This window comes from Argiope bruennichi, chromosome X1, assembly GCF_947563725.1.
Source record: "Argiope bruennichi chromosome X1, qqArgBrue1.1, whole genome shotgun sequence".
In the NCBI taxonomy this organism is placed as follows: domain Eukaryota; kingdom Metazoa; phylum Arthropoda; class Arachnida; order Araneae; family Araneidae; genus Argiope; species Argiope bruennichi.
Window position 1 is genome coordinate 129,879,903 of NC_079162.1, and position 12,155 is coordinate 129,892,057.

General features: G+C 26.4%; 1 protein-coding gene across 1 annotated transcript in view; it reads right to left on the bottom strand.

Moving 5' to 3' along the window:
* The window catches only part of LOC129959563 (uncharacterized), a 35,647-nt gene extending 24,641 nt beyond the window's left edge, over positions 1-11,006 (bottom strand). The window contains exons 1-2 of the mRNA XM_056072475.1: positions 10,766-11,006; positions 4,808-4,905 (exon numbers count right to left, since the gene is read on the bottom strand). Of these exons, the coding sequence (XP_055928450.1) occupies positions 4,808-4,825 (18 nt within the window). The 5' untranslated portion in view covers positions 4,826-4,905; positions 10,766-11,006. The remainder of the gene's footprint in view (positions 1-4,807; positions 4,906-10,765) is intronic.
* Between the last annotated feature and the right edge of the window lie 1,149 nt (positions 11,007-12,155).

A 12,155-nucleotide genomic window follows, 5' to 3' on the forward strand; every position in this document is an offset into this window, starting at 1 on the left:
TATTTTTACCGCCATTTACGTTCAAAAAGGAAATTTTTAACATGTTAAATAATACAATATGTAATAATATTTTTCTATCAAAATTAATTTTTTTATCAAAATATTATCGATATTGCGATTATAATTTCCGGCGAATAACGGTTTTTTGCCATTTCAATTTTTGACTTTAATGCTTAGTATGAGCATTTTTTAGTGAAATTTCGTTTTTTAGTTTCAAAGGCTGTTGGTAAGTCCTTTTAAAATTTTAAAGTGCATTGAATTTATTTATGCTACCAAAAGAATTTATTTTATGCTTAATCTGCTTATGCTTTTGTGACAAATGGGTCTATTGAACATTCTTATAAGCCATTCTTTTGTATTACTAAATTTTGAGGCTGTTTATTCTATTTTTGAAGAATTCTAGGGATTTCCGTTCTAGGCATTCACCAAGTTAATGATGGGAATTAAAAGCCGTTACTTGTCATAAAGTATTAGTAATCGAAATAAGCGTTATTAACATGAATTAGATTATTGAATGTTAATTGAATGAACATAAATTCTTTCATACTTCTTTTACGTACTTTGAAATCGATATGAATTACATCTTTAAATATAATTTGAATTAATATAAATGATTATTATATTGCATGTTGTTATAAATTTTTTTTGCTTGCTGCAATTAAGTATGAGCATTTCCGTTTCGTTTTCGTATCTCTTAAGCAAAGCCAGCGTTATAATGATCTAGCCTTTTGTACTTAAAACTAAGTCTTTTTTTTTTTTTTTTTCAAGCATAAGTTTCAAGGAAGCATTAGTAATTTTTTCCCTCCCTTCAGAGCCAACAAATACAATTTCAAAATGAATACTCATTCCACATAAGGGCAGCTCGATAGTGACATTTTTACTGAATTACATTTTTATTTCTAAAAATTTAGATATTGCAGTTTTAAATGTTTTGTCACATTGATTTGTACTAATCCAATTTATAACCCCCCACCTTATTTTTTTTTTTTTTTTTTTTTGCAAAATCCACAATTTTGTAAGGTTTTAAGAATAGGTAGTATCACTGCAATATAGAATATTAACATTGAAATAGGCATTTGGTATATTGATGGACACAATAACATATTGCTGCAGTTTAGAGACTGGAGCATCAGGTTAAGTAGTCTTGTCATATGACCAAAATTCCAAATTACTAAGCCCATTCTTAACAGCACTTCAGCAGCTTTAAAATTGGGTTTCATTCAAAAATTGCTACAGATGATAAAAATTAAATATCAAATTTTTGATTTCATAGCTCATAGATCACATTTTATAATTCTAGAATTTGAATACTAATTTTGGTTATTTAATAAAAAATTATTTTTAATTTGAAAATCTTGATTTTTAAACTGGAATGATAAAAACATTCAACAGCAATTACAATGGAAATAGAATAATATGGATGGACATATTTTGAGTACATAATGCTACATAATTCAATTTCATTTTAAATACTTATAATTTAATGCAGGCCTTAAATGATAACATTCAATGAAATATCTGAAGAAAATCAGTTTCCATACTATAAGGAAATTCAAATTCATGACTAATGAATTTTTTTTCAAGATTTAATAATCTATATGAGTTTTAGTTTCATAGATATAGTTTTAGAGAAGATTTTGTAACAATTATTTTTTTTATTACGAACAAAACTAAATAAAAATTAAATGAAAGTATTTTTTTTTTTTCTTAAACCACAATGGTTATATCATTAATCACTCAGATGTTTTCTATCAGATTGCTGGTTTTTAAGAGATAGAGTTGATTTGTAATATTTTTAAATCTATCTTCAATCTGTACAACAATAATAACAATTGCAATGTTAAAAAATGACATCTCGCTCTACCGGGTTTTCTATAACTTCATCTCCTGCCATTTTGGAATATAATCTTCCTTTTTGAAATTCATTAGTTAAATTTTGCTCTTAGATTTTAATTTAATTTTACTTAGTAATAATTCTTAGACTCTTAATATTTCTTAGATTTTAGATTTAATAATGACTTAATTAAATTAAATCAATCAAGAACAACTGTTTCTGCTCGAAATAATTTATTGATAATGTCAATTTTGAGCAATATTGCCAACCAATTAAACATAAAATAAATAGCATTTCTCGTATTGAAACCAACAGACTTTGAGCTTCGCCTGCTGCTGCATTATCAGTATTTGCATCAATAAATTCTTCTAGGGCATTACAAGTTTGTTCAAACTGTGTGCAAATTGCTTGAACAGAATCTATTTTGCTTCCCAAAGAGTGTCGCATAGTGGCTTAAGAGTAATTTTTTAAATGATTTTGTAGAATTTATTTTTTGTATAAGAAGAAAATTACAAATGTTGCAATATCCAACAAAAAAACAACATATACTACTGGGTACATCACAAATTAATAAATTAAAAGAATGTGATAGGCAAGGCACATAAATTGTATTAGGGTATAGAGCAATTATTTTAGATTGTACATCATTTATATTTCCCTTTCATGTTGCCACCGTTGTCATATGTCTCTTCTATACAATTCATGATATCTCTAAAAGAATTTCACTTATTCTTTTCAATAGAGTTTAGCTAGTCCTTCTCGAGTTACATCAGTTACTTAAAAAAATCCTATAAATGATTCATTTATAGTTAGTCTTTTTCTTTAAAATTTATATAACTAATAATGACTTACTTTGTTCCTTACGGGAAATATTAAAATTGCAAACCATTTGGACACAGTATTATGTGGCTACTTTTGCATCATTGATTTTGTCTAGAACTTCATTTCCTAATGCAGGAATAGTTTGTCCTTGTGATCTATGGGGTAAATTATTCACAGCTCTATTTTTTGAATTTTTTATATCTGTTTATATGATCCATTAACACAGAGTCCTATTTACTTAATAAATCGATTAACAAAAATTTCCATTATTAAGAGTTCCTATTATTTCATGGGTATCTGGAAGTGGAAGATTATTACATGTTAAAAATAGAATCACATTTACAATTCTTTGAAATAGTAATTTTAATTGTTCCGTTTCTTTATATATAGTAACTTGATTTGTTGTATCAATAGTCAAACTTAAATTTCGTCATTTTAGTAATTCTTTCCCAGCAATAAACGGATTAAAGTGTCGAATGCACATAATCTTGAATTACATTTGTCGGCTATCTCCAATTACTATAGCCACCAATAAATCATATAGACTTTTCATTTCTTCTTCTTTTGGAAAATAGTATACAACTAAAGCAAAGTATTGAGTCTCTGGTATTTGAATACATTAAGCAGCTGCAAAGCAGGGTTTCACCATTTGACATTTTTTTTAAACCATTATGTAGAGGAAAATGATCCACCTTCAGCATTCTTTGCTAACAGCATATCAGATATATGATAGCTGCAGCCATTCAAATATTTTTATAGGTTTTTTTTTTTTTCAAAAATAAGTTTCTGTAAAATTCTAAGAAGTCGCCACTAGTGAAAAATAGTACAAAACTAAAAAAATGAGAAATTTCATTTAAATTTAAAAGCTAATAAAAAATTGGAGGTGGTGCATTTTTGTAAAACAAGCTGTTTTAAAACATGCCTCTTGAACTAAATTTTTTATCTACATAATAAATCAATAATCAACTATTTTGTAATCTATTTTACACCTATCTAAATGCAAATTATTCAATAAAAATCTCAACTAAATTAATTTCAACTTTCAACAATTCCTACTTTTACATAAATTTCCTCAAAACATTTGCCCAAAAGTTTTTCCGATATGAGCCTTTGCATTTTAATAACTCAATCATGCAGTACATTTTATATAGGTATAGTATTTTCAATATTAATTAGCAAAACATAATGAAATCAAGTTAAATGAGTCAACTAACTTTATTCAAGTGTAAGGCCTAAAGGATAGGTCTAATAGACTTGATCACATTTATTCTTATCTGCTGGATTAACACTTTCTACTATCATTGTGCTGTAGTTAGTTACGGTAGGCTAAAGTGTAATTAGGTTCCTGAGTCGCGGACTCATGATAAAAATGAACAGTATCGTGTTCTGCTGTTCAAAAAAAAGTAACCAAAAGTTTTAAGCAAAAATAATTGCAAACGTAACTTAAATGATGATAAATATTAATAAAATTTCTGAATTCTGAAAATTTCATTAAATTTTTTATTACATACAAGAAACCGAAGGGTAATTATCGTAAAAAAAATTGAAACAAGATGGATATATTTTAATATCTTGCACAACTGATCAATAATTGAATATCCATAAGAGAAACTTTAAAGGAAGCGATTAGAAAAAAAAATTCATTTACCTTCAAAAAATAATTTTTTCTGCTTAAATATAAAATTCTGATTCCAGTATTAGGTGAATGAACATTTATTTTTGAGAGTGTTTTATTCTAAGAACATTTATCTTTGATTGATAAAAGAGAGATATTAATTTAAATTATAATTCTATTTAAATATTTTTCAAAAGAAAAACATATTTATATTTTTAATTTTAAAAAAAAATTATAATTCAGTTATTAAAAGAAAATAAATTTATTTTTCCATACAAAGGGGAGTATCATAAAATTAACAATCTAAAGATGGTTTCAATTAAGTAATTCTGAATATAAAAAAAAACATTACAATTCTTTTTTGGGTATCGTTAATATTACGTCAGAGCTTTATCCACTATTCTATTTGGGTCTCAGCAACAGCGACTCTTTATTGGCATATAAGCTGGGCTAAAAGTTTGAGGGCCATTTTCTCGAAATTGGCTGGTTATAGCACTTTAATATTTTCATGAAGGAACATTCTAAATGTATACTACCATTTTAGTACATCTCATCTTGAACTCAATTTCAAACCTCGTCCTTCCTCTGTCAGACCTTTAGCAGCAGCAGCTTGTCAATGCAAAATCCATTAGTGCTGCAAAAAGATATTTTTCAAAGATTGTACATTATCTGTTCAAGACAGTGGGATAACATTTTGCAAATTTTCTTGGATATTCACACAATACTGCATGCTTTGTGCTTAACCTTATATAACACAGAGAATCAAGTAACAATTTTGGATTTCTTTCTATTACCTTATTGGGAGTCGAAATTTACAATGTTGATGTGAATTACAAATATCAAAATTCATTTAACTCCAAAATAAAATAAGTATGATAAAGTGTTTACATACCAAATTGTTATATACCAAAATTACTTCATCTAGCTAGTTGCAATTGCGAGTTACCGCATTCACACTTAAACAAACCAATCAACAATCTTCTGACAGATTTGTACCTAAATTTGATATAGACTTTAAATTCTAGTAACAAAACCACATATTTAATTTCTTCTATCTAACTTGCAATGCTTTTGAGTTACTGTGCTCACATGAATGGTCATGAACATAATTATTTTCTTTCAAAAAAGTTTTGATCGACTGGTCTTTTAGGAATTTAGTTTCTTCACAAAAGAGCATATTAATTATTTATTATTAAAATGCAACAAGAAATTTATTTTATGTGAAATGTATCAAAAGTGTCAATTTATTACTTATCCAGAACTATGTTTTTAGATCATATAAATTCTATTTACATCTTTAAAATTACAAATTAATTAAAAAATATTCATAAACAAATCAACAATTGTATATATATATATATATATATATATATATATATATATATATATATATATATATATATATATTATTAAAACAAATGTTTCTTTACGTACATTTGTTAGTTATATATTTTGAATATATTTGAATACTGCTATTAATTGATATATTTCAATAATATTATAAAGAGAGTGCCTTGTAAATTAATTTTTATTTCTTAAATGCCTTAAGAGTAATGTATTAAATAATTATATTATTTATATAGTTATATTAATTAAACTATATAAAAATAATAAAATTATAGGACAGTTAAAGATTTCCATGAAAAATAGAAATTGCATGTTTGAAAATTTTCAATACAAAGTATTAAATTAGATACAATTATTAAGTGAACTTCTTGACCCAGTTTCATCTCAGCTTTTTCAATATGAAATTGACTGTTTTGAAACTGGGGGAGGAAGGATTGTCATTGTACGAGATAAATTCTCATTGCAGGATTTATTACCACAATGACATATACTTATTATACCAAATTAAATGAATTTTACAGCAAAAATTTAAAATATTTTTATTCCATTCAAACCAACTGGGGTGCAAATATATATATAGTTCACTACCCGATTCCATAACATTTTCAAACATAAGATTTCTATTTTATTGCTTATTAGGATTATATTTATAATTTATTTATTAAGAGTCTGTAAATTTAGAAGTGTAGAAATAACTTTTACAAAGTATTAAATTAGATCTTTTTATATAAATTTTCTGACCCATTGTCACTACAGCTTTTAAATTTGAAATGCCATTTAAAAACTGGGGGATAAAATTGTCATTGTACAAGATAAATTCTCATTGCAGAATTTATTGCCACAATGACATACACTTATATATCAAATTAAATGAATTTTACAGCAAAAATTTAAATGCTTAGAAAAATATATATTACATTTAAATCAATTGGGATGTAACTATATACAGTGAGAGAGAAAAGGAAATAAAAACCCATGATTGATATAGAAAATGTTTTATATTAGATATATTATTGACTTGTACTATAAAGTAGATATATACAAATGTTAACTTATTCATGTAGGATGCAACAACTTGTAAACGTTTAATTAAATCAAAATGCAAGAAGAAATAATTCAACTGACACAGAAAAACATCAAATTTCCTAAATCAAAAAAAGGAAACAGAACACTGATACTGACAAAAACCATAAAAAATGTAATGTTAATAATTTGTTTGCAGTCCTTTAGATTTTATAACTGCCTTTAATCATCTAGGCATACATGTGACCAGTTTTTTTGTTAGTTTGGGAGGGATTTTTTGACATTCTTCTGTGACAATTTGTTTCAATTCTTCTCTGTTAGAAATGGTTCTTTGACACAAATTTTTCTCAAGTTATGCCCATAAATTTTCAATGGGTTTAGATCTGGTGATTGTAGATGATGGTCCAAAGTCATCGCAACACGATAGAGTTACCATTCTTTCACAATCTTTGATGTGTGTTTGGGATCATTATCATATTGGAAAACTCAGCTTCTTGACAGTATCGAATTTGTAACATTATTTTTAAAAATATTTAGATAATCCATTCTGTTCATTGTAGATATGACAAATAAATTCCCGATTCCTGCAGCCACCATACACCTGCAGATCAAAGCAGATACACCTCCATGTTTAAATGTCTTAACTGAATACTGATTGCTAGATTCTTCATTCTTTAGTCTCCATATTTTTAAAAGTTTCTGTGCACCTAAAAATTCAATTTTTTTCCCTCGTCACCAAACAAAATGTCCTTTCAAAAATCTAAATTCTTCTTAAGGACCTTTTCAGCAACGAGCAGGCACTTTTTCTGGTTCGATTTTGTGGTAAATGGATTCTTACGTTTAATCCTGCTATGTAACCCATGTTCATGAAGAGTCCTACTTATAGTGCTTGCTCGTACTGTCTTCGCTAATCATTGCAAGATGCTTGGAGATATTTTAAAAGAACTCGCAGCTGGATTACCTTTGACTTCTTGTCTTGCTGCTTTCAGTACTGTATCAGTAAATGGTCTTGGTCTCCCTGGTCTATTTGGAATATTTCTTTTCTTCATTGTTTGTGTTTAGAATATTTGTTACAAAAAATTTGATCGCTGTACAGTGGCTTCTTTCAACAATTTTTCCTATTTCACGTAAGAACTTACCATTTTTCTTTAAATTTATTAACAATTTCTTTCATTTCTAGTGTTTTTGTTTCCCCATTGCAAAATCTCTAAGATTTTTTGAGGTATTCACATAAATTCAGGCGGAATATAAGACTTTCACTTATATCAAGATCCACAATGAAAAAAAATGATATCTATAAAATTAAAACATTTGAAGTAGAAAGAGTTATGAATGTTTACTTTTTTTTTTTTTACACATAAAATCTGATGTTACTTTCAAGTTGGTTTATTTCTTAATGTATTTTACTTCAACTGAATGTTTTGAACTTGTTCAATCCTGTTTAAATAAGTTCATAATTTATATATATATATAATAGTCAATAATATATTTGAAATAACACATTTTTAAAATTAATCATCGGTGTTTACTTTTAATCGACTCTTACTGTATGTAGTTCACTGTCCTATTCCATAAAAATTTGTAAACATTATCTTTCATTTATGCTGGTTATTATGATTAATTTTATAATTTATTAAGTAGAGTTTCTTAAACGTGCAAGTGCCAAAATTACTTTTACAATGGATTAAATACGATATCATGTATAAATATAGACCTAGTTTCACTACAGCTTTTTCAATATGAAACTGCTTGTTTGAAAACTTGGGGGGGGGGGGGATTTGTCATTGTAGGAGATAAATTCTCAATGCAGGAGTTATTACCACAATGACATACACTTATTACAACTTTAACTAATTTCACTGAAATAATTTAACATGATTAATTCATCTAGTATTTGGTTTCAGTTTAATATATATTATAAGAACTATTCATTGATTGTACTTTTGATTCAATGATGAATATGAATAATATTGACATATAGAATTTATTTAATAGTTTTAATAAAAATAATACTCTTATTTATCATGTATGAAGTCTAAGTGAGTATATCTAGTTTATAACTAAATATAGTATTGTATTCATAGGTATAAATACTTAATAATAAAGCTTTTTGTCTAGGGTCTTCCAGCACAGTTTCTTTCTAAAAGCTAACTGCCCCCCCCCCCAAAAAAAATAAGACAACATTAACTGGTATCATAAATTCTGTCTACAGTATTTATTAGAAGCTATACAAATAATTATAAGAAAAAATATTAATGAATTTTAAGAGAAAAATCTGAAATCTTATATTTCTTTAATTTTATATGTATAAACAGAATTATATGAACAGATAACAGAATTAACCCAAAGGCATTACAATGTTTGAAAACTATTGTACTTTATTTTATATTCTCTTTTATGAATGCATCCAAGGTTACATTAACCTCAGATTCTATCTTTCAATAATTTGAAAATACAGAAAGTACATTTCTTTTTCTCCGCTAAAATCGTCTTCTTAAAAGCTAGGCCATAATCTAAAGTCAACAAATAAACACACAAAGTTACTTTTGATCCCACCATTTCTCTCATGAAAACTTTATTTTTGTTTTGGAGTTTTTAGTTTTTCAAAATGTATAATGTTTATTTCCTGCAACTTGAGTTGCTCATCTAGAATTTTGTGCAATTTATGAAATGAGATTAGTTTAAAATAAATTTAATTATCTTAGGCACTAACAAGTCAGAAATAATTTATTTTATTCTTTGTTGTAAATAATTCTTCTATTCTGAATGTAAATATACATAACATATGTTTTAAGAACAAAAATTTACTTGAATAAAAAAAATTTCAATAATAAAACAAAACTGAAATCAAAAGTATTATTTGAAGATAAGTACCTTAATTTACGAATAATTAAGATCATATGAAAAATAAGTAACCATGTTAAGGAAGATCTCTTGTAAGTAAACAATTCTTTAATATAAGCTAAGATTTCACGGTAAAAATTAAAACTTATTTAATGCAAATTAATGGCTCGACATGTAAATTTTTTCATTAATGAATAGACAAAAAATTCTTGTTAAATAATTACTACTTAGAGATATAATGGAGATACAGTAGAATAATAGGTTTAATTCTTTTTCAACTATGAATTCCTGTTATTACATACAGTGCTAAACTTATAATGGTATAAAAATTTAAATATTAAAATTTATTAACATTTCTTTTCAAAATTTAAAATAGCACCATTTAAATGATTTATAATTTTTTAATCTGTCAAATTATCTTCCTTTTGTTTTTAACAACAAAAAGGGGCACATTTGAAATTTATTTTCCCCCTATGATTTAATGTACCATTAAGTTTGTACTTCGCCGAAGTTACAGAATATTTCAAAATTATAGTCAACAACAAACTTCAATAATTTATTAACTAAAACTTACGATTAAATCGTATAACTTGCTTCATTTTTTGATGATGATGGGCCAGCAAAGGAATTAGCAAAAAATATTTTTCAAGTATTTAAGTAAAAGCAATGAGATATGAATTAAAATGCAGTTGAACTGAAAGCCTTGATAAGAATATATTTTTTTCATAAAAATATAGAAAAATTTGCTTCGACTAATGATTTCATCACAAATACACTTTGTAAAATAGAAATCTATATGCTTAATAAGTAGGATGATATCCAAAGGCATAAATTATTCAATAAACCGTTTGGCTTTTATTTCATGGTAAAGAATGACGATTAGAAAAACTGACAGCCAATCGAATTTCGTACAGAAAAATCTTGAAGATTAAAAAAAAAAAAATTCCCGATTAATCAGCTCAGCCAATAAAAATATAAACACAACAAATTCAAAACATTACAAATGAAAGAAACTACTTGTTATAACTAAATTAAAATAAAATAAATCGTAGCTCTCTTCTATTTATTAAAAATGAATTCCAATTATTTAAAATTATCAAAAAATAAAATAAAACTGCTCATTCCTTTAGAAAATGTGAAAGCAGAAAAGAGATCGAATAATTGATTTTTATTTAATCATTCAATTTAAATTTAAATATCAGTTTTTTTAAATACCATGAAATGTTTACAATAAATAGAAAGTTGAATCCACAGATCAAACCATATTTATATATAATTACCTTTTACGCAGGAAATTCTTCCCGTCCAGAAAAATTTGAACGCCGGTGATGGAGAACGTTCCCCCTCTACTTTTGTATTAGTAAATAAACATATAATTTTACTCAGTATTCGACCGCCATTTATACTTTCGATGAGTTAGAACTTTAAATAAACAACGTTTTTAAAATTATACTCAAATTCTAAAAATTTTGTTTTGAGAATAATAAGCAGAATGTTGAGCATAATAGAACTTTCCATAACTTAGAAATCGAACTATCTCTCGGGCGTAATGATACAGTGTTCGAATGGAGAGTAAAATGGCTAAACCTTTGCGAATAGAGGAGGGAAGCAGTTACTCGGCAACTGCGCTTGCGCAATAACTTGAATTTGTGTTGAAATTTAAAGTCATGTTGTTAAAAGAGTTTATTTTGCGATACTTTATTTCCGAATTGTTTTTTTCCACTAAAATTTAATAACTTTGAAACCTGATTGTATTTGTTAAAAATAATTCAATATATACTAATGCGAATTGTGAACAGGTTGCATTTAAAAGAAATTAATATAAATCCATGCTCGAATTAATTATAAAAAATTTCATTAACACATAATTTAAGTGATATATTACTTTTTAGCAAAAAAAAAAAAATTCTTTCTGTTGACTTGATCTATTTTCTCCTTTGCGCACACTCAATTATGCAATATTAACTCCCTCTTGAAATCATCAGTTATAATATCTCATTACACTATTCTGTTGCCAATCATCTATGAACAGTTTAAATTTAACAAATTTTGCGGGGGGGGGGGTATTTATTTATTTTTATTTGTTTATTTACCACTTATCTAAATTTGGATTTGTATGTATATGGCTAAGTCATGAGTACACAATTTTTTGATTAAGTCAAACAATTATTGTAAAATTAGAACCAAATGTTGTAATTACATTGGCAGAAATTCTTAAAATTAAGCAAAGCGTTTACTCACTTAAGAATTTTTACATTTTTTGATAGCTAAATGGAAATGGCACGTTTTCGGCAAACGAAAGCGTTTCTAAGCTCAAATTCCAAGACACTACTATACGAAGATATACCATTGTTTAAAGTCACATATATCTAAGTTTTTAGTCGTTGTGATTATTTAAAGAGACACATCAAAGGTTGTGTTCATGTATCGCAATTATACTCGTTTCTTTCTGAATAATTATCTAAGAAATTGAAGAAAAAAAATAGTTTTAATAGGAAATAATTTTTACTTCCGATTTCGAAACTGTTCGAAACTGATTTCGTTTACAAATTATTTCTTACTATAGATTGGTTGCTTGTTCTTGCATTTGGTTGGAATTAAGCTGCAGGTGCGCTTTTCCATGAACTGCAAATTTTTAAATATTTTTAATAGTTTTTTAAAGGGTTTTTC